Here is a 23,609-nt window from a genome sequence, read left to right on the forward strand (position 1 = left end):
TTTTTTTAAAATGATTTTATGTTTTTATTTTGTAATATGTAAAGAGTAAGAAAGGCATAAAGGTCTTCCAATAGACTTTGAAAACACTTTAATTTGATAATCTGAACACATTAATCTGTTCAAAAGCAGTAAAAAAAGTCACACTGGAACATCAGCATCTGCTCTTAATCCAAACTGAGTAAAATATTGAAAAAGTGAAATGTTTAATTCCTTGCAGGCCTGTGAATTAAAAAACTAGAAGCACAGTACACCACAATTATTTTAGATAAAACCTCACAGGTCTTTATCTTCCACAAAGATGTTAAAAATTAAATACCTGGGAGGAAGTGGAAATGTGGTGATATTTATATACCAACCCAAGTGGAAACTTTCTCAACTTTTTATTTCATCTGTTCTCCCCATTTGGTTAGCTGAAAAGCATCAAATGCCTGTCAGGAAGATAGACATCAATCTAAATAAAAAGATTCTTCATATGCCAAAGAAGCATAATCATAATTTCCCAGGAGACACTCTCTGGTGGAAGTCTTGAAGATCCTGCAGTGATTTTGTGTCAGGAAGATATCCTCACAGATAGGAAGGTTATACTGCATTGTTCATTGTGCGCCAGTTGCGCCCGTACCTTGTGAAGTCTGACTTGGCCATGATGGTCCATGCCCTAGTTACCTCTGGGTTGGATTACTTCAGCGCACTCTACATGGGGCTGCCCTGTCTGCTTACGGGAGCTAGTTACAGGGAGCGGTCAACTCCCCTGTTTAAATAACTCCACTGACTTCCAATAAATTTCCGTCCCAATTCAAGGTGCAGGTGATCACCTACAAAACCCTAAATGGTTTGGGACCTGCCTATCTTCGCAATCGCATCTTCCCTTACGAACCAGTGTGTACCCTGAGATCATCTGGAGAGGCTCTGCTCTCTCTTCCGCCACCGTCCCAAGCGTAGTTGGTGGGGATGAGGTAGAGGGCCTTTTCAGTGGTAGCCCCCTGGTTTTGGAATTCCCTCCCTAGGGAGATCAGACAGGCTCCCACTTAGGCCTCCTTTTGGAAGGCATTAAAAACCTGGATGTTCCATTGTGCCTTTGATTAGGCAGTTCACCAAAGAACCATCCTGTCCCCACCTTAAGTTCTGCACTTTATTTTAGGCCTTTATTGATACCTTAACACTTTCACCAATGGTATTCCCTAGTCCCCATTCATTCAATTTTCTGCACTTTCCATTGGTTCCTTTTAGGAATTATTTGCACTCAATGAGCCTAAATTCAACTATGACCTTTATCTCAGCCATATTGTTTTATGATACCGTTTATGACTGTTACGTTTTAGTATTTTTGTTGATTGATTTTAACTGTGTCTCTGTGTTTATCTGTAATTTTTGGGCTTGTCCCTTTGTAAGCCACCCTGAGTCACCTAGGGGAGATGGTGGCGGGGTATAAAAATAAAGTATTAGTAGTAGTTGTTGTTGTTATTATTATTATTGTGTGATTATTCTTGTTATTACACTCCAGTCTTAGAACATCATTCTTTTCAGGTAAAATATAAATTACTGTGCTTTAAACAGAACCAATAATTACAGTAACACTTAACTCAGATCTCTGTTATGGTACCAGTATTATTGTTTTCAGTATTAGAAACAGAACTAAGGTGGCAATGACAATGCAGGGAGGCATATGTTTGTCAGAGGAACTATTAGGACTGGTGATATCTGGAAGCAAAACTGCTCCAGCTATGTTAGATATTTCTCCAACATTGTCATTTTCATCAATGGCACAGATGGCAAAGTATATTGAGGTGGCATTTTCTCTTTGAAGGTTTTCTGTCTTATAGAGAAAGGATTGCTTGACCCCAGCAAGTTCAGGTATCAGACCAGATGTGTTCAAAGAAGTGGCATTATGGAAGGTAGCATCTCTTAATTCCAAGAGGTTTTCACTCATTCTTATTTCATATCTTTCAGCTGCAAAATAAAGAGTAGACAACACGTGTGCATTAGATACTGAGTTTCAGAAATGTGAAAACCTAGGAACACTAATAGAAAAATTCATTAGAAAATTACTCCTCCCGCAACCATAGTTTTCCAGAAAATCTGGGTTTGGGAGAAGAATAATGGAAAGACAAAATTAACTCATATCATTTTGTTATTTGGATCAATTCTTCTTCACAGCTGTTGTTCACTGTATGAGCAATGAACTAGAAGCTGTCCCTAACATAGAATCATAGAATCATAGAGTTGGAAGAGATCTGGTGGGTCATCCAGTCCAACCCCCTGCCAAGAAGCAGGAAAATCACATTCAAAGCACCCCCAACAGATGGCCATCCAACCTCTCTTAAAATCCCCCAACGAAGGTGCCTCCACCACACTCCAGGGCAGAGAGTTCCACTGCTGAACAACTCTCACAGTCAGGAAGTTCTTCCTCATGTTCAGATGGAATCTCCTTTCCTGTAGTTTGAAGCCATTGTTCAGTGTCCTAGTCTCCAGGTCAGCAGAAAACAAGCTTGCTCTCTCCTCCCAATGACTTCCCCTCACATATTTATACATAGCTATCATGTCTCCTCTCAGCCTTCTCTTCTGCAGCCTAAATATGACCAGCAAAATTTCACTTACCTTTCCCCATATCATAATCATCCCCAGGCGCTGTCCAGGACAAAAGGAATTCCTTATCTTTACTGAGTTCTACCTCAAGGTCAGTGATTTTACAGGGAGGGAAGACATCTGGTGGATTTCCAGGAGGCACACCAGTAATGACAAAAGAACCCCCTGATGCCGTTCTACTGAAATTTCCCACATTTGCCTGGATTTCATCTTCACTAGGGCGAGGTCTTGGTGGATTTAGTTTTATCTCACCTATGAAAAATAAATACCTGTATCAGAGTGTGTGCTAGACATTATTCTGCATATCTGTGTGATTTATTCTCTTTTGTTCATGATCCTCAATCACTTTGTTCTCTCAAATATCTACCCATATTAAAACTTGCATTTGTCCCCTTTATAATAGAACTGTTTATATGGTGGAAGCCATATTCTTCTAACTTTTCATCATCCTTTACCATCGGAACTGATCTCACCAATCCCTTACTCCACTACAGTCGCATTATTGTTGTTCATGGAAACATATCAGGTTGAATATCTTTAGTAATGCACCTCACAATTATGGCAGCTCACAGTTCCATAGTTCTGCAATCATACTTCTGCACACCAGAAGGGGCCCATCACATCAAGCTGGTGACAGAAATCTGTAATTCCCTATAGGATTGATATTATTATTTTAGAATTCTTAAACCCCCAATATTTTGCACTTTTCTTAGAAAGTAATGCTATCCCTTCGATCATCTGGAGAGGTCCTGCTCACGATCCCACCTGCGTCGCAGGCGCATTTGGTGGGGACGAGGGACAGGGCCTTCTCTTTAGTGGCCCCCCAACTCTGGGACTCTCTCCCTAAGGACATCAGACAGGCCCCAACATTGGCTGTCTTTAGGAAGAGCCTGAAGACCTGGCTGTTCCAGTGTGCCTTCCCAGAATAGGAAACTCCTGGCTTCAAGTCCCAAACGCACTTTGTTAGAGATTCAGGATTATCTGCACATTGCACCTAACGCCAAATACCTCTATATATTACCTGTCAGGTTCAGCACCTTTAATTTTTGTCCATTACATTTGGCCCGGCCCCTAGGCTTTTAATTGTGTCACAGTGTCATTGTTTTACTGTTCTATTGTTTTGCTTGATGTTTTATTATTTGTTTATGAGTTTTACTGTGTATTGTATGTTGTTGTTGTCGGCGGCCTCGGCCTTTGTAAGCCGCATCGAGTCCTTCGGGAGATTTTGCGGGGTATAAATAAAGTTAATAATAATAATAATAATAATCCCATGTTTAATACTTACCATTTTCTGCATAACCCGTTACATAGAGAGATTGGCTTTGCCTGCGAACTCGTCTGACGGTCTCGTCTTTTCCTTGGACATAGATCTTTACGCTGTGTCTGCCATTACCATGGGGAAATGTGAAATACCTTGAGTAGATTCCATCGTGTTTCATAATGTCAGAACCTTAGTACATAAATGTTGAAATTATTATCAAAAACAAATATTTTGTTGTTGGTAACATCTACATGTAAGAAATGTTCCCGCCAAAGTTTCTATCCCTGTTTTTATAGGAAACTCGCTGTCCCCTGCCACATGTTGCTGTGGCCCAGTTTGTGTATATGTGTTTTTTTGTGTATATATGTGCATAGAAAAGGCAGAGGAACGAGAGACCAAATTGCCAATATCCGCTGGATAATGGAGAAAGGCAGGGAGTTTCAGAAAAACATCTATTTCTGCTTCATTGACTATTCTAAAACCTTTGACTGTGTGGATCATAATAAATTGTGGCAAGTTCTTGGTGGGATGGGCATCCCAAGCCACCTTGTCTCTCTCCTGAGGAATCTGTACAAGGACCAAGTAGCAACAGTCAGAACTGACCACGGAACAACAGACTGGTTCAAGATTGGGAAAGGCGTCCGGCAAGGCTGCATACTCTCACCCAACCTTTTTAACTTGTATGCAGAATACATCATGCGATGTGCGGGGCTTGATGAATGCAAAGCTGGGGTGAAAATTGCTGGAAGAAACATTAACAACCTCAGATATGCAGATGACACCACTCTGATGGCCGAAAGCGAGGAGGAGCTGAGGAGCCTTCTAATCAAGATGAAAGAAGAAAACGCAAAAGCTGGGTTGCAGCTAAACGTAAAAAAAAAAACCAAGATTATGGCAACAAGAATGATTGACAACTGGAAAATAGAGGCAGAAAATGTGGAGGCCATGACAGACTTTGTATTTCTAGGTGCAAAGATTACTGCAGATGCAGACTGTGGCCAGGAAATCAGAAGACGCTTACTTCTTGGGAGGAGAGCAATGTCCAGTCTCGATAAAATCGTAAAGGGTAGAGACTTCACACTGGCAACAAAGATCCGCCTAGTCAAAGCCATGGTATTCCCTGTAGTCACCTACGGATGTGATAGCTGGACCTTAGGGAAGGCTGAGCGAAGGAAGATAGATGCTTTTGAGCTGTGGTGTTGGAGGAAAGTGCTGAGAGTGCCTTGGACTGCGAGAAGATCCAACCAGTCCATCCTCCAGGAAATAAAGCCCGACTGCTCATTGGAGGGAAGGATACTAGAGACAAAGTTGAAGTACTTTGGCCACATCATGAGGAGACAGCAAAGCCTGGAGAAGACAATTATGCTGGGGAAGGTGGAAGGTAAAAGGAAGAGGGGCTGACCAAAGGCAAGATGGATGGATGGCATCCTTGAAGTGACTGGACTGACCTTAAAGGAGCTGGGGGTGGTGACGGCCGACAGGGAGCTCTGGCGTGGGCTGGTCCATGAGGTCACAAAGAGTCTGAGACGACTGAACGAATGAACAACAACAATATTTGTGTATATGTGTATATATGTGTGTTTGTGTATATATGTGGTTTTGCGCATGTGTGCTGTGGCCCAGTCTCTTTGTGTTTTGTGTGTGTGTGTACTTGTGTATATATGTGTGTTTGTGTATATTTATGTGGTTTTGCACATGCATTGTAATGTAATTTTTTTGTTTTTTGGCTTTTTAAGTCTCTTCTGCTGTGTTTTTCAGTGTCTTTATGAGTGACAGTCACTTGTTGTCCTGATGGGTGTCTTGTGTCCAAATTTGGTGTCAATTCGTCAAGTGGTTTTTGAGTTATGTTAATCCCATAAACGAACATTACATTTTTATTTATATAGATGGATATGATCAAATCAATCAAAGCAGACATCTGTTTATAAACCTTTAGATAGGTTTTATTTATCTAAACAACTAAACAAGTCAGGCATTCCATATGTCCCATTTGTCACATATATTGCAGGCATGTATCCTCAGGTGTAATCTGGGAAGGAATATATCTTGGGGCTAAACTGCACATTACAATTGTCACTTGTGTAACCCTTGAATGAAAAATGTTTGCTTCACAAAATCAGTGGAGGGGGATTGTTGGGCAAGATTGAGTTCACGGTGTGGAGCAAGAGGGACTTTAGCCTGCTCCAGACAAGAAGAGATTAACCTAGTTTGTCAAGAGAGTTTCAAACCTGCCATGCAACCCAGGTTAGACATCTGTTAGGAGCAAAATACTAAAACCACCAGTCTTGATGCAGCTTAAATTTAAGGGAGGGTGCAGATTGGTATGGTGACTAAAATAAAATGTCTCCTTTAAGAGTAAAACATGTCATTATTTTAATGTAGTTTGGCCCTTGGCTTTAGCTCCATGTCTCAAAAGACTGGAAGAGTCTGTAGGAGCACTGTGCATGAAATCATGCAGATCAGTCAAAAACATTTTTTTTGTACTTTCAGTGGAATTGGTTGCATGCGGTTGATTTTGGAGAAGAATAAGCAATTGCCATCTTAATGGAATATGCAAAACAATCCAATCCCCCCCTCCTCCACAAAACTTCTGTTAATTCACACAAGGAAATTCTAAACCATGAAATAACAAATGATCTCAAAATTAACTTACCTGAGCCATCATCAAGGAGCTGGAGCTGTACAGATTTTCCTGGCGCAGATTCAATGGTGGCTGTGACATTTGCACCGACCACAGGCAAAAACCCTTGGCTGACTTCTGCATAAATGATTATTGGATTAGGATACATGTTGCTGTCTCTGTTCAGATAAGACTTCACCACCACTGGAGGTACAGTTGCAGATGCTGCTCGTGTGGTGACTGTTATGGACACCCCTTGCACTGCTGTGTGTGTATTCAGAATTCTGTAAACCCAGTCTCCTGTCTGGAATATATAGAAATATAAAATAGCACATACAGAGCTTCTGGAAATAAATAGTTTCTCCCTAAATGTAGAAGCAGTTGTGCTATTTAAGCAGCAGTGGCACAACCCTATATTAGAACAGTTGTAATCCTTGTAGTTAAACCATCCATCTATGTGTTGTGGTTTTTTTTTTAAGCAGGCACATTCTTAGAATTGAATATATAAGTCTGAAAGAAAGCTTCACTTCTACCTCTGCAGTTCCAGGAATCTTGAGACGAGCTGTTCGGATGTTGGTGTGATCGATTACAAAGTCTGCAACAGTGTAGGACTTTCCTTTGGGATCTGACAAACTAATTCTTGGTGGATTTGTGCTCTCACTCCATGTGACTACGAAGAAAGTGTCATTCCCCACAGTTTTGTCAATGGATATAATTCCATACATCCATCTATTGGGACTTAGTTGTCGTCCTTTACTTTCAAGCTGTTTGGAAAATATTTAGTATATACCGATTACAAGAAAAGTAAAATTGCATAGTTTAAAAAAGATTTTAAAGTTTTTGTGCTGAACTATTGTTCCACAGAATATAGTTTGGGAACAACTGGTATAAAGTTATATATAAAACATGCATAAATTTTGTGTTTAGGCTTGGGTCCCACCACCATGATATCTCATTATGTATGTGTATACACACACACACATATATACATATGCAAATAAAAGTATTCCAGAGTTTAAGGAAAAATCCCAAATTCAAAACACTTCTGGTCTCAAGCATTTTTAAAAATGATTTTTATTGATAATACACAAATAAAATATTTATGATATGAAAAAAACCTTTTAGATATCTATATAGATATCTATATAAAAAGAATTAACAATTGAAAAGCGCAAACTTGGAAAAGAAATAAAAAAGAAACAAAGAAAAAGAAAGAAAGAAAAAGTAAGAGAAAAAAGAGAGAGTGTGTGTGTATGTGTGTGTATGTCTATTCTGTCTACTTCATGGCGTTGTATAAATCTTAATAACGCCTCTTCCTTGAGTCCCCTTTCTCTATAAACTACTTTTTCTTATATCTTCTCTCCTGTTTATATCATTAATTTCATCTTTTCACCTTTCATATAGCCCTTAATCAGTTGCCAGTCTGTTTGGTTTTTGGTCTTCCTTGGTTTATTGTTGTCAAATACATCAGTCTGTCCATATTCATAATTTCCATTATTTTCAGAATCTATTAGTCGATCGAGGGTTATTATTTAGATCTCCAATTTCTAGCAAAGACTATCCTTACCACTGCTACTAAATAGTTGAACAATATCTCTTTATTTATTTTTTTCATTTTCTATGTCTAGGCTTCCCAGAAGGAAATATTTTGGTTCCATTTTAATCTTTATATGGTCTCAACCTGTAAACACTAGTCTGGCCATACAAAAAGTTGTTTGAACTATATTTGCTTTTTCTGTACAGAAAACAGATTTTTCTGTATAGAAGAAAATATTTCTGTGCAGAAATATCTTCTAAGCAGAAAAAAATCTATTTCCTATTTTCTGCATAAATCAACCACATGTTTCATTTTTATTATTGATTTTGGAAAATGTGATCGTGCTACACTGGATGAGATTCAAACAAGAACTTTTACATTTAGATTTTAGGAAAAATCAGCAACTGAAATTGGGACTGTGATGCTGTGAGGAGAGGATTCAATTATTGTCCCTTTTCCAGTGATTCCTCTCCACAAATTTCCTGTTTGCCTGATGAGTGAAAAATAAACAGGTCATATATCACTGAACCTGGATTAGTAAATTTTGACATTTTTGAACATCAACAACAGTTTGAATTTTTCCTTCCCTGCTCCACCAAATTGCTCATAGAGTTCTCCTTCCCCTGTGTATGTTTCTTTTAAAAAGCTTGTCAAGCACCTATTCTATTACTAAGATGTAGCTTTTATGTCTCCCAAATCCTTGAAATTCTGACCTGAATAGATTGTTGACTGATATCTCCACTTCCAGATGAAATCCCACTGAAAGCATCTATGAGGCCATTGGAGTCCAAACTGTCAGTGGCAGAAAATGTCAAACCTCCTGAAACAGGTAAAATAAAATATTATCCATTTTACATTAATTATATTACAGTTATTGCTAGTTCATTCATAATCTGCAAATGTGGCATAGACATTTTGTAAAACCCGTTATTCACTTATGGCCTTACCTGTCATATCTGCCAGCATTTCTAGTTCTTTTGCAGCACTTGGCCCCAAAGCAATGGTATGAATTATAGATCCACTCCTTTGAACTTCAGCAAAGCAAGAGCTTACACTTGAATCTTCTCCATCGGTCAAGAGCACAATTTCGCAGCCTTCTGTACTTGAATATTTTTGTAAAAATACCTAAATAAAGACAAAATTTTACCAGCTGTATGAGATTTAAAAAAAAATCTCTTCTGAACCCCAGAAGACATAAAATGTCCATACAATGAAAATGCACCATTTATTCCTTAAAATGTGCTTGGTGGCATGTTGTGGCAACATTTTTCAAGTTTTTGACGATCTCATACAGTGTCATTAGAGACCATAGAAATGGCTCTAAGATAGCATTTTGCTTCTTTGTGCTAAATTTCCCTTCATTACATTTGCTATAGCTATAGTATTTTCTTGCTTTTATGAATATCAAATTTGGAACTATGTTCTGGCTTCAACTCTGTTCTGGCATTCCAGACCTTTAACAGCACTGACATTTCAAATATAAAGGATGTTATGATACCATGGCATTTTAGCATCTTAGGGCCCTTCCACACAGTCCTCTATCCCAGAATATCAAGGCAGAAAATCCCACATTATCTGAGTATGGACTCAAATAACCCAGTTCAAAGCAGATATTGTGGGATAATCTACCTTGATATTTTGGGATATAGGGCTGTGTGGAAGGGCCCCTAGTGATGTGTTAGTCCCACTTTTGTCTCAGGCCCCTTCCACACAGCTGTGAAAATCCACATTGAACTGGATTTTATGGCAGTGTGGATTCATATAATCCAGTGCAAAGCAGATATTGTGGATTATTTGCCTTGATATTCTGGGTTATATGGCTGTGTAGAAGGGTCCTCAATCATTGCTCTCCAGACATTGTTGCATTGCAGAGTCATTAAAAACTTTTAATACACAATTCCTGCCTTTTCCTGTATCAGTTCTGTGGATTTATCAAACTATTTTCTTCCCTGAATGATACATTGGAAATCAATGCATGTGACGTGAATGGAGCTCAGTTATGTCATCATGGTGTTATTATTGCTATTATGGATCATGAAGTGAGAGGAAGGATACAGGAGTCAGTGATTGCACCATAAATGCAGGGGGGGGGTGTGTTAATTACATTATTAAAGGGAAAATGTGTCACTGCATGATAGACAGCATCAACCATCAGCTACTCTACTGAGAATGGCTGGTATAGATTTTCAAACAGAACCAACAAGGACCTTGAGATCGTCCAGGGAGGCGTTGCTCTCGGTCCCACCTTCGTCTCAGGTACGTTTGGCGGGGACAAGAGACAGGGCCTTCTCAGCGGTGGCCCCCCGGCTATGGAACACCCTCCTTAGAGAGATTAGATCTTCTCCCTCCCTCCTTACATTTCGGAAGCAAGTCAAAACATGGCTGTTTGAGCAAGCGTTCTCAAACACAGAGTAACGGATATGGATAAATGATATAGGAAATGGACGATTGCCGATGGAACTGGACAATGCTTGAGAATAAGGAGACGCTAATGATATTGTTTTTATTGCTGTTGTGGTTTATGTAATTGTAATGTTTTTAAATTGCTCTATGATACTGTGTATACTGTTTTGAGTCGCCGATAGGCTGAGAAATACAGTAAATAAATAAATAATAAATAAATATGGCAGAATAGAGTGGTGTGAGAGGCAGCTAGGTTAATAACTGGGACAGCATACAGGGAGCACACAACTCCCATGTTGCGTCAGCTCCACTGGCTGCCTGTTTGCTACCGAGCACAATTCAAAGTGCTGGCTTTGGTCTATAAAGCCCTAAAAGGCCCGGCCCAGTTTACCTCTTCAAACGCATCTCCCTTTACGAACCACTGTAGAAACTAAGATCTTCTGGGGAGGCCCTGCTCTCAGTCCCGCCACGATCACAAGCGTGTTTGGCGGGGACAAGAAACAGGACCTTCTTAGTGATTGCCCCCTGCTTATGGAACTTCCTTCCTGGCAATATTATTCTAGCAGGAGTTTTCCCATGAGGGGGAGGGAATGTATACTCCAATGACAAAGCTTTGAGGTCGAGCAATCATGTGGGATTATATACCTCCTCATCAAAGACATAGCGAAAGAGCCAGGTTTTAAGGTTCTTTTTGAAGACTTTCCTGATTTCTCCAAGCAGTGAGTTCCAGAGTCGGGGAGCCACCTCGGAAAAGGCTCTCTCCCTTGTACTCACTAGGCGAGCTTGAGAAACTGCCAGGGATAAGAGAAGGGCCTCCCCAGAAGATCGGAGGGCCCGAGATGGTTCATGGTGGGAGATACAGTCACAAAGGTAGGCAAATCCCAAATCATTTAGGGCTTTATAGGTGATAACCTGCACCTTGAATTGGGACTGGAAAATTAATGGCAGCCAGTGGAGCTCCTTAAACAGGGGGGTTGACTGCTCCCTGTAGGTCACCCCAGTTATTAATCTGGCTGCTGAGGTTTTCTGCTTTAAACTGGATTATATGAGTCTGCACTTCAAGATAATCTGGGATAAACAGAAAACCTGGAATCAGATCCTTGGATATAGGGCCTGTCTGGAAGGGCCCTAGTATATCAACATCAATTCTGAGCCGATAACCCCCTTTCTACTGCTGCCATCAAGTGGCAGTCTCTGGTAACTGCACCTTTCATCCACTCTTACAAGTTGGGTAATTTGACTGTTGACTTTAATAGAAATAGAGCTGGTATAGTCTTCTTCCAATTATCATCCCTTTCCCCAAAAGGTACATACATGCAAACCAATTTATATTTTCAAACAGTGGACTGCAAAACAATTGGATAAATAGATACATGTAAAAAAAACCATAAGGATAAAGGTATTTGGAGAACGTTTTTCACCTGAAATCCCTCGCGTATTCCAGAACATATGTTGGTTCCTCCACGTGCTTCAGTTGGCAGATAAGCTGAAAGAGTTTGGCGAACACTATCACCAGTAATCTGTTGCAAGAATGTCTTTGTAAATGCTTGACTATTGAATAAAACAATTCCAGCCCAGGAACCTGTTTCAATAATCTGTAGGAGGAACAGTTCTGCAGCTTGCTTCATTCGATTAATGCGATCGAACTATACAAGAAAAGGAAAAAATTAAAAACAGGGCTTACTCCAAAGAAAGCCTCAGTAAAAGATGAAAGATTTATATGATCTGAAGAGAAATCAGACCTTACTAGGAAAGAAATGTAAATATATTTTAGATACACCCCCCCCCCATCCCACCCCTGACTTGCTGAGCCTGGAACCCTAGGTTTCAGCAGTGACCAGGGGAGATTTTGCACAACTAAAACTTGTGTGACAGTTGTGCCCATACCTTGGGAAGTCAGACTTGGCCATGGTAGTCTATGTTCTTGGCCATGGTAGTCTATGTTCTATGTGGGGTTGCCTGTGAAGACTGTTCGGAAGCTTCAGTTGGTCCAACGGCCGGCAGCCAGATTACTCATTGGAGCGGGGTACAGGGAGCATACAACCCCCTGTTACGCCAACTCCACTGGCTGCCAGTCTGCTACCAAGCACAATTCAAGTGCTGGCTTTAGTCTATAAAGCCCTAAACAGTTCCGGCCCAGCTTATCTGTCCCAACATATCTCCCTCTATGAACCACCTTGGACATTAAGATCATCTGGGTAGGCCCTGCTCTCGGTTCCACCTCCCTCACAAGTGCAATTGGTGGGGATGAGAGGCAGGGCCTTCTCAGTGGTGGCTTCTCAGCTATGGAACTCCCTCCCCAATGAAATTAGATCAGCGCCCTCCTTCCTGGCCTTCAGAAGGAAAGTAAAAACTTGGCTATGGGACCAAGCCTTTAGGCAGTAAGCAATACAAGGAATGATCAGGGATTGTGTGCAATAAATATGATATTTGGAACAGCCTGGACTATGATTGTTGGATTGTGTGATTTTAATGTTTATATTGATATATTTTTAATTCCATGTTTTAATGATGAATGATGTTGTTTTTTATGATTTAATTGATAATTGTATGTTATTATCATTATGTTAGGTTTCCGTATGTGAGGCATTACATTTTGTCATAATTATGTCGGAAACCACTTTGAGTCCCCCACTGGGATTAGAAAAGCACTACACAAGTGAAGTAAAAAAAAAATGGGTGGGTGTGCCTTCCATTTTGTTGATATTTGGCTTTTTTATTCTATGGTAGCCCCAGTGAAACCTATTTCCTTTTCATCTTCCAACAGATGGCATTCCATTTCAGTTGCCATAGAGTAGCAGTGGGCCAATCAGGATACATTAATAGCTTGCTGTGATTTCAAGTTGAAAGAAAATACATGTAAAGAAGAGATTCCTCCAGTAGAGAAAAATCTCCCCTCCTCTCTGTTTCAAGTACAAAATCCAACCATCCCTGTATGGGACTTGAAAGAAGAGGGTACTTGAAGGGTCAGACCTCTTCCTTCCATCAGTCATTTCCACGGGAAGTCACAGGGAGGAGGGAGCAAGCTTGTTCTCTGCTTCCCTGGAGACTAGGATGCGAAACAATGGCTTCAAATTACAAGAAAGGAGATTCCATCTGAACATGAGGAAGAACTTCCTGACTGTGAGAGCCGTTCAGCAGTGGAACTCTCTGCCCTGGAGTGTGGTGGAGGCTCTTTCCTTGGAAGCTTTTAAACAGAAAATTTTTAAACAAAAAGGGGGAAGGAAGGAAAGAAAGAGAAAGAAGGAAGAAGAAAAGGAAAGAAAAGGAAAGTTGAGTTTACCTCCCTTTCTCTTTCTTCCTTCTTTTCTTCGTTCCTGTCTTCTCTTCTTCCTTCTTGGGGCTTGGAGGGGGCGGGGTTTAGAGGGGGAGAAGAAAGAGGGGAGGAGGGATAGATTTGGATAGGGCGGGAAGGGGCGGAGCTTGGAGGGGGCGGGGTTTAGAGGGGGAGAAGAAAGAGGGGTTTGGAAGGCATTGACCTTGAGTATGGGAGTTTTAGTTCACCTACATCCAGACAGCACTGTGGACTCAAACGATGGATCCGGACCTAACTTGGCATAAGCATTCAATATGCCCAAATATGAACACAGATGGAGATTGAGGGAAATAGACCTAGACATTTGGGAGTTGTAGTCACTGGGATTCACAGTTCACCAACACTCAAAGAGCATCCTGAACCTCACCAACGACAGAATTGGGGCAAACATGCCACACTGAACCCCCATGACCAACAGAAAATACTCAAGTTTACACACAAGCATAAAGAAGGGGGAGGAAGGAGGGATGCCAGAGAGAGAAAGAGAGAGAGAAAGAGGGAAAGAGAGCGAGGGAAGGAAGAAAGAGAGGCCAGGCAGAGACTTCAAAACTCTTACTAAAGGCCACAGCAACGCGTGGCAGGGCACAGCTAGTAGTTCTATAAAATGCACATATTAAAATACATGGGACAAAGATTAAAATGCCATAGACAAATAGAATGTAAATTGAAAATTCATAGTTAAAAACTAACTGGGTAGACCTGCTGGAAGAGGTAGGTCTTCAAATGTGCATTAAATCCCTACAGCTCATTTAGCTATTAGATCTCTTCCAGCAAGTCATTCCATAGTCTGGAGCAGTGGATGAAAACGTCCTCTGGAAGATGATTGCCAGTTGGGTTCTGACTGTATGGAACAGCCGCCCATCAGAGGAACTCGGTGTTTGGGGCAGATTGTACAGAAAGTGATCCTGTAAGTTACCTGGACCCAATTATGTAGGGCTTTAAAGATCAAAACCAACACTTTGTACTTTGCCCAGAACCTAATTGGCAACTGGTGGAGTGGCTTTAGTATAGGTAATGTTCTCATTTCCTGTAACTAATCTGGCTGCCATGTTTTGAACTAACGGACATTGCCAAACTTGGTACAGAGGTAGCCCAACGTAATCACATTGCAGAAGTCCAATCTTGGGGTTACTCGCATACACACTGCCTTCTTTAAGTTGCTTGATTCTTGGAAGGGGTGCATCTGGCATATCAGCAGTAACTAGTAAATACTCCTGATCACTGCATCTACCTGGGCTGACATTTGGAGAGATGGATCCAGGAGCACTCCCAAGTCTTTCAGGAGAAATGAAAGCAGAACTGGTTGACACATCTTCAACCCTAGGTAAATACCTTAATGGCAAGCACCTCTGTCTTAGCTTGATTCAGTTCCACTTTGTTTTCCTTCATCAAGTCTATTACCACCTCCAGGCATTCATTCATTCATTCATTCATTCATTCATTCATTCATTCATTCATTCAAAGGAGACATGCTATGCTAAGCAGGATGAAAAATTCCCTTCCCTGGGAGATACATGCCCATCTTGACATGCCGGTCAAGATGGGCAGGGATCAAGAAAGCCTGCATGTCCACATCAGCAGTATCCACCACTAGAACAGTTTCAATTGATCCAGTGGAATTACAGAACATTGACTCTTGTTGCTTTGCTTAGCTTAATTCTAGCATTGTGCAAACATCTAACCTTACAGAAATATGTCTTCTAGAAGTGGAGGGAAGGATGGGCTTACCCCATTCATACTCCCAGAAATATCAAGCACAAGACACACAACTCTGTCCCGTGTTTGTAGCAAGGAGATAATGGGGCGTGGTGGAGGAGCACTTCTTGGAGATGAACTGGCAAAGTCTGCTGAGGCCATAATGACTTCCCAGGTACTTCTGTGGTTGCACATTTTGTTCTGCATATTTGGGGCCTTTATGTTATGGTTGCTCTCATCACAGAACTGAGTAACCTAAATAAAAAATAAGAAAAGCAAGTCAGGATTGCAACTCCCTTGGATACGGCCATACCTATCTTATAAATGATGGCACAAAAACAAACTTTGGGGTTTTCTGAGGAAACTTCTGTATGTTTGGATCCCTTCTGGACTCTTAGGGATTAAAACCAAATATTGAGAAAAACCCACCCTATTGTGCCTGAAAATATTCCAAAAGTGCTGTCTAGAAGCCCAGGAATACCCCTCATTTCCTATATAGACCTGAAATGAGCCAAAACTGGCTTTTTGGTAGTAGGTACAGTCCTCCAAGGTTTCTTGGGGGCTAATGTGGCTCCCCATTCTTCCACAGCTCTCCACCTCTGCTTTTAAATGTCAAAGAATGGAGTTGATATTGAGAATGAAAAGGACAGATTTGGAAGGGAATAGATAGGGATGGGAAAGAAGGAAATGAAGCAATCATCTGAGCCCCCTTCCAAACAGCTGGATAAAATCTCACAAGTTCTGATTTGAACTGGAATATATGGCAGTGTGGACTCAGACAACCCAGTTCAAAGCAGATATTGTGAGATTTTCTGCCTTGATATTCTGGATTATATGGCTATGTGGATGGGCCCTAAGAAGTGAGAGAAGGAACACATGAATGAATGATTATGATTATGATTATTAGCTTTGGAATGATTTCATAAGTCTATGCAAGCTTTCCCCCCTCAGATTCACACAAACACACATGTTTAGGTTCAGATCTCAATTCAGACATCATCTGATATGTTTCAGAATGCAAATCTGAACAGAGATTGGAAAACTGAATTTTTGGAAGACCCACGGACTAATACTAGGAATACAAAACAGGAGGAATGGAAACCTTTGATCCATTTTCCTCACACAAAAAAATGATTAATGTGTTGGAGCCTCTTAAGAATCAGAGCTGAAAAACAGCTGCACTGAAGAGAACAGCTGGAGGCCTGAATGATCAGAAGAGTACTACATTTACAGACTGTGTTGTGGGGCATTGGGTGGGGAGGCAACAGTAGCTGGCAGCAAACCTGTACAGTTAGGCAGGCTAAGATCTGCTGTTACAGGTTCAATCCAGCAAAAGAGCACATACATGCAAGAGGCTGAAGATATATATTTAGTTGAGTGGCCTCCTACCATTCCTCCCCTAAAGTACAGTTAATAGAGATTGCTAAGACTTTTCCTTGAATTAGGAACTAGAGTCGCCACTGTGCTAAATCCACTTCCCATTCTCCACCTTCCCATCACTTCATCGCAATGCACTTGGAGACAAAAGACTTCATCACATAGAAGTTTTCCTCTGTTTTCTTTCTGTTTTCGCACACTGGCAAAACAGAGTCCCATTGAGGCCATCCCATGTGGGTGGCTGCCTGTGGATATCCATCTTGTCAGTGCGCAAAATCGGACGGAAGACTTTGTTTTCAAGAGTCAGGTGTTACCCAACTCCTGATTCCAGAAAGCAGGGAGAAGATGTGGAAGGGATACGAGATGACTGGCCATCCCTGAGGGTGGAACTTGCCAGGGATAAGACAAGTCCCCACTCTTCCCAACACTTCTCCCCGCTTTCCCCAGCTCCCCTCTCAGCGCTCTGATGAAGTCCATAGTCTCAAAGCCAAATGGAACAATTTGCAGAAATACAAACTAAACTTGCCTAGAAATATATTTAACTTGGGGGCAAATAACAACTCTTTTGTATTCTTGTGAAGTGATACTGAGCTAAATAAATCCAGTAGCTTTCATGGGATATTTATCCTACTTACTGAATTGAGACCCGGCATGTACATTATCGATGCTGGAGTAGTTTGTGTTTTCTCTGGAATAAATTCACATCCAGCCTCAAAAAGAGGAGTACGGTCTTCAATTTTGCATGTTCTGATTTGTCCTTCATTAGTCCGAAAAATATATTTACCAGTGAAATCAGATGAACATCTAAAATGCATTAGAGACAAATAATTAGGCAGTGAAAGATCAAAACATTACGATGCTCTTGATATTACTTAGTGCTGTATTGCTTTGGCTAAAAAATATAGTTTCAAAGAAGAGGTGAGACATTAGTAACAAACGGTTAATCATATGAGTGCAAGAATATGGATTATGTTTATCCAACCTCTGAGGATGCCTGCCATAGATGCAGGCGAAACATCAGGAGAGAATGCTTCTAGAAGATGGCCATACAGCCTGAAAAACCTACAACAACCCAAACCCTTGTTCCCAAACTCTCCAATAATGCTAAATCACAGAATTGTGAGTTAACAGTTAGAAGTTATGTGGAGGTTTATTCTTGAAATCAGGGTTTGTTTGTTTTTTGGCATGCAAATTAGGTGCTACTTCATTCTACATACACTCATCATAGTGTCAACTTTGTTCCTGTAATGACATTTTTCTGACATGGACACCAATTTATTCTATTTCTGGCACATTCAATGTCCTGTTTTATTCCAAACCATGAAACTACAGATGTAGCCAAATTACACAGAAGTAGCAAAATTACTCATTGTGTCAAAACATAGTCATACTAAATTAATTTCCATACTAAATTAATGGTTACTCCCCTGGCCGCTTTTTTTACACCACACCCAAATTAACATGCCTCAGCAAATATCTCCTGAAAAACTATTGTTTCATTTGAAGATACACCGTTAGGCTTATACCTTGTTGCTTCTGCCTCATTTTTGCCAACTGAATAGAAAGGTGCATCATAGTTGTATTCATCAAAGACACCCCATCTGAGATGAGCCCATTCATGAACAAAGACTCTGCCTGTGAAAAAAAGAAAAAAGAAGAAAAGAAAAGAAAAACCACAACTCTACCACCACAATTTAAATCTACAGCATCACATCAATGTAATAGATGGATGTGCTGTATCAGCACATCAGAATACATATCTTTTAAGAAGCAGTTAATCTTTGAGAACAAAGACTTCTTTCCTAAGCCGTGGACAGTTGGCTCTGCTTATGTCATTTTGGAAGATGGAGCTACACTTTGATCGGTAGATACAGTAGAGTCTCACTTATCCAACCTTCGCTCATCCAACATTCTGTATTATCCAACACAGTCTGCTTCCCAGCCAGATCCACAACTGTTTCAATACATTGTGATGTTTTGGTGCTAAATTCGTAAATACAGTAATTACTACACAACATTTGTTGTTGTTGTTCATTCGTTCAGTCATTTCTGACTCTTCGTGACCTCATTGACCAGCCCACATCAGAGCTCCTTGTTGGCCGTCACCACCCCCAGCTCCTTCAAGGTCAATCCAGTCACTTCAAGGATGCCATCCATCCATCTTGCCCTTGGTCGGTCCCTCTTCCTCTTTCCTTCCATTTTCCCCAGCATAATTTTCTTCTCTAAACTTTCCTTTTTTTCTCATGATGTGACCAAAGTACTTCATCTTTGCCTCTACTATCCTTCCCTCCAGCTACACAACTACACAATGTTACCATGTATTGAACTGCTTTTTCTGTCGGTTTGTTGTAAAACATGATGTTTTGGTGCTCAATTTGTAAAATGATAGCGTAATTTGATGCCTCATAGGCTTTTCCTTAATCCCTTCTTATTATTCAACATTTTTGCTTATCCAATGTTCTGCCAGCCCATTTATGTTGGATAAGCGGGACTCTATTGTATCTTTGAAAATTAACTTGGATACAGCCAAGAAAAGCAAATAATATTGTTAGTGATACATGATGAATCCATTAGACTTTCACCCTGGTCAAGGTCAAACGAAGACACATTTCCACTTGCACTGAAAGAAAATGGCATCCACTGTGCTTTCCGTATATATAGATGATGAATGGATTGGCTTAGCAAGTGCAAAAAGGGTATAGGTGCAGCTCTTCCTCCTTGCTGTCATTTCCCAGGACCAGCCATCTGAGACCAGTTTGTCTCATGACAGCCAGTCATGAGTATGCAAAATTTCTGTTGTGGCTTTAAAAAGTACTAATTGACATAATATGGAAACATTATCCATTCCTTTAGGACATTTCAGAGAGAGTACTGGATAAAATCAAGCCATTAATAGTTTCTCAGCTTTTCCTTACCTCAAATTAAAGTTGCATTCAAAACCTTAAGTAGATATTTGAATAAGAGGTATTACCTCGTGGTCCATAAACACTGAGCAAATTGTCACTTGTCAGGAATTTAGGTGTGAAGTGAATGTACCGTCCCTTTTCCCCACATCCGCCATACTGCAAAGTGTAGGGTTCATCGCCATATTTCACAAAAGGCTCTGCCACAATCACATCAGCCTAAAATAAAATGGGAGATGTTTTCAAGATCACCCAGAAATGACATGTATCTTTGAGGTTAAACTGATTTGCCGGACCACAACAGATTGTGAAATATTTAGTTAAGTACCTCTGGAAACAGCCACACTTTTAAAAATAGCACCAGTGCATTACACTCACTTTTTCATAGGATTCTTTGGTTACTCTTTGGTATTCAGGTTTGGGTGTCCATGTTATAGGAATGACAACACTGACACGCTTGAAATAGAATCTTTGCTTCGTAGCATTGAAGAGGTAAGAAGAAGCCTCTTCAATCATATCCTAACAGGAAAAAAATAAAAGAAAACACAAATTATGGGTTTTAGATATGTGTTCAGGTAGGTGTGTAGCTTGGATTTGTGTTTCACATTTATGGAAGGGTAGATAATTTCCCCCTTCCATCTTTTGTTTGGCTGGAAATCCTGCATGCTGCCTTTAAAGCATTTGTGTGTAAGTGAAAAAGTTGGAGTATCTGTTCCTGACTGACTTATCACTTAAAGAAATTGCCTTTTGCACACAAACACACACAAGTACACTCACATACTAAATTCTTCTATGTCCTCTCTTGCAAAAGAATTTAGAGCTGGAAGTGACCAGCTCTATTGGTGAAAACTGCACCGAGCAACCCAGTGCTAGAGTTTGCAAAAACACAGAAATATTTCTGACAAATGCACATACATATGGACTTAAATTGTTTTTTTTTAAATGTCCAAGATCTATAAAACCCTATACAGCCTGTGGTTAGATTATCTAAAAATAATTCTCTATATTTAAGTCTGCCTAAGTTTTGAGATTTTCATGGGAAAGCTTTATCTTGGTCCCGTTATAGGACCTTGTCACATGGAGGTCACAAACATGAGCACAAAGGGGGAATTCATTTGGCAGCGTGATGAATCTGTGGGGCAGCAGGGAAATCATAGTCTCATTCCCTGCATCACCCACATCACCCCTTTCCCCATCACATGGGGGAAAGCGTTACCACCCAGCTCCCCCTCCCTTCCTGTCCGCATGTGCTGGCCTTATTCTAAGTAATGAGAACATGGAAAGTCTGTGTTTGCTGGGCTCAGTCCTAAGATGCTTCCAGGACAGAGCCCCGCCAGAAGTGGCCCTATGTATTGGACTCCAGTGGGCTCTATCCTGGGCTCCTTCCTAGGATGAAGCCCAAGCCTCATGTGACGAGGTCCAATGATCATAGGCACGCATGTGGAGGACAAAGGAGAAAGGCTTCTTGGTGATTATTTTCCAATCTATGGAATTCCTTTCCCTGGGAGGCTAAGCTGATCCCATATTTGCTCTCCTTTTGCTAGGAGGCAAAGTCCTTTTCATTCAAATTAGTTCAATATTAGTTGATTACAGGAAGACTATCTATTTTTGATCATTTAATGTTGTGTCTTTAAACAACTTTTTTGCTCTTAATCAATTTAATGATATATTATTGTGATGCTTAATTTAATTGTTTAATCTTTTTTGGGGGGGGGGGCATTTTTTTTGTTAGCCACAATAGTTCCTGTGCTGGGAGAAAGACTGCATATTTATTAAACAAACAAATATATAAATGTCTTTGTTTTAACTGAGGGGTCCTTAATCTCTCATTTTACCACCTTATCACACATGGGTTTTTTGGCTCCTTGCTACTCTTTGGGGACGAGACCTGCCAAGCGCCATCACATAAAACTGGCTTTGCCTCACCACATTTATGGTCTTATGTCTGTTATAACAGGCTGTGCTTTTTATTTAATTTTAGTTTGTTAAGTTATAATTCATATTTACATGTATAAATTTTGTTAGTATGATGTATTGTTGTTGTATTCGGGCATTGGATGTTTGCCTTTTATGTTTGGAATCCACCCTGAGTCTCTTTGGGGAGATAGAGCGGAATATAAATAAAGATTATTATTATTATTATTATTATTATTATTATTATTATTATTGGTGAGGAAATGCCACAAGATGCTTCCCTGCCAATGGTGAGAGGTAAATTGTTTTTCAAGTAGCTCGAACATTGCTACCCACATTGTTAACCCTTTTCCCCATCTGATGATGAAAGGGCAATGCAGCAATGTGTGTTGTTGTCCTTTCCTGCATCTGATGGGGACAGGGAGGCAATGTGCCTTGTCCCATTCCTCACATGTGATTGGGGAAGGAGAGCGAGTGTGTGTGGGGTACTGCAAGGCACCCCACATGCCTGCCATTTCGCTGGCAATTGCTGGTGAAACAGGTGTAGGGTTCATGTGTATGATGAGGTCCTCAGTCTCTTCGGATTTGATATGATCTTGATTCTGTTGCTGTTTCATTTTGAGCTGGCTCAAGTTTACAGAAATCAAAATAAACTTTAGTACTAAAATCATAAGGAGATAGGACCCCTTCCCTAACCCCCAAATAAAATATGAACACCAGTCGTTTTGATGCACAATGGAATTTTTTTCAGGAGCAACTTAAGAAACTGCAAGTCGCTTATGGTGTGAGAGAATTGGCTGTCTGCAAGGACATTGCCTTCCCTTGTGGGAGGCTTCTCTCACATCCCCACATGGGGAGCTGGAGCTGACAGAGGGAGCTCAATCCGCTTTTCCCGGATTCGAACTGGATTTCTCTCTCCCCTTGTTATTTTTCTTCTGTTGTTTATTTCATTATGTTTCTAACACCATGGAATGAATGTTAGATACATAAACAACAGAAGAAAAATAAAAAGGGGAGCGGGAATGAACAACAGAATCCTGGAGGCAGGCGGACCTATAGTCAATTTCTTTGAAAATAAGGGAAAAGCTGTTTAGGTACTTCTTTTTAGTAGAGGATTTCCAGTGTCCCACTAAAGAGGGCATATATGGTTACAGAATGCCTAATTTTTCTTCTAGGATATTATAATTTAATTATAACTAAATTGCTACATTAACACAGATTGAACTTCCCTTGTTCAAAATTCCAAAACCCAAAATATTTCAAAATTGTCTGCATGGGTAGTTGATTTAGTCAAAACTTTGCTTTCTGGTGGTCTTTGTTTCATGGACAAAATTATTTTTAAAATATTGTGCATAAAATTATCTTTAGGAGATGTGTATGAAGTGCATATGAAATATAAATGAATTTCATGTTTAGATTGGGGTCCAATCTTTCCGGTATCTCATCAATATACATGCAAGTTTTCCAAACTCTGAAAACAATTTAAAATGGGGAACACTTCTGGACACTTCAGGAAACTCAACTTGGATAGGAAAAGCATTTAGCAATCTTACCTTTATATTCTCAATCATTTTGGTGTTTTCCAATAATCCAGGGTTAATTGCAAGGACAATGTCTTCAAACCCACCATTGTTGAGCTTTACCTGGGTCCCCTCCACCCCATGCAGTAGCAGCACAACCGTTACAAGTTGCCATTGATTTAGCTGCATCTTTCCTTCTGCCATTCTCACCTTGGCAGAAATAATAGCACAGAGGGCTATTTATGCAATTGCACACACACACACATACTGAAAGAGAGAGAGAGAGAGAGAGAGAGAGAGAGAGAGAGAGAGAGAATCTACCTCACCTTCACTCTGTGTGTTTTATGGTGACAGGGGTTATTGCTCTGGCAGGTAAACATGTTATTAAGCCAAGGAAATCTTTAAAGAGGGTCATAAATAAATCAAACATGCATTTGTATACTCTAATCTTGCCATACAAACAATGCATTTCTGAACTAC

At 40.4% G+C, this 23,609-nt stretch overlaps 1 protein-coding gene across 1 annotated transcript; it reads right to left on the reverse strand.

Annotated features, from left to right (window-relative positions):
• LOC132774105 (calcium-activated chloride channel regulator 1-like) lies at positions 1 to 23,395 on the reverse strand. Its single transcript, XM_060773876.2, has 14 exons — positions 23,163 to 23,395; positions 20,074 to 20,214; positions 19,764 to 19,914; positions 18,319 to 18,427; positions 17,428 to 17,596; positions 15,449 to 15,670; positions 11,826 to 12,050; positions 8,949 to 9,126; positions 8,715 to 8,821; positions 6,998 to 7,228; positions 6,498 to 6,768; positions 3,869 to 4,033; positions 2,596 to 2,835; positions 1 to 1,947 (listed from the first exon to the last, which is right to left on the reverse strand). Exons 1-14 carry the CDS (start codon positions 23,331 to 23,333, stop codon positions 1,592 to 1,594), a joined length of 2,736 nt encoding a protein of 911 aa, XP_060629859.2. The 5' UTR covers positions 23,334 to 23,395; the 3' UTR covers positions 1 to 1,591.
• Between the last annotated feature and the right edge of the window lie 214 nt (positions 23,396 to 23,609).

The sequence above is a fragment of the Anolis sagrei genome, chromosome 4 (assembly GCF_037176765.1).
Source record: "Anolis sagrei isolate rAnoSag1 chromosome 4, rAnoSag1.mat, whole genome shotgun sequence".
Classification (NCBI taxonomy): Eukaryota; Metazoa; Chordata; class Lepidosauria; order Squamata; family Dactyloidae; genus Anolis; species Anolis sagrei.

Excerpts from the sequence above, each read along its gene's own strand:
- LOC132774105 (XM_060773876.2), bottom strand. The coding sequence starts at position 23,333 with ATGGCAGAAGGAAAGATGCAGCTAAATCAATGGCAACTTGTAACGGTT. Across the intron at positions 12,051-15,448 it reads TTTCTGGGAGTATGAATGGG|TTCGATCGCATTAATCGAAT; the intron begins GTAAGCCCATCC and ends TTTCTTGTATAG. Across the intron at positions 8,822-8,948 it reads AATGCTGGCAGATATGACAG|GAGGTTTGACATTTTCTGCC; the intron begins GTAAGGCCATAA and ends TACCTGTTTCAG.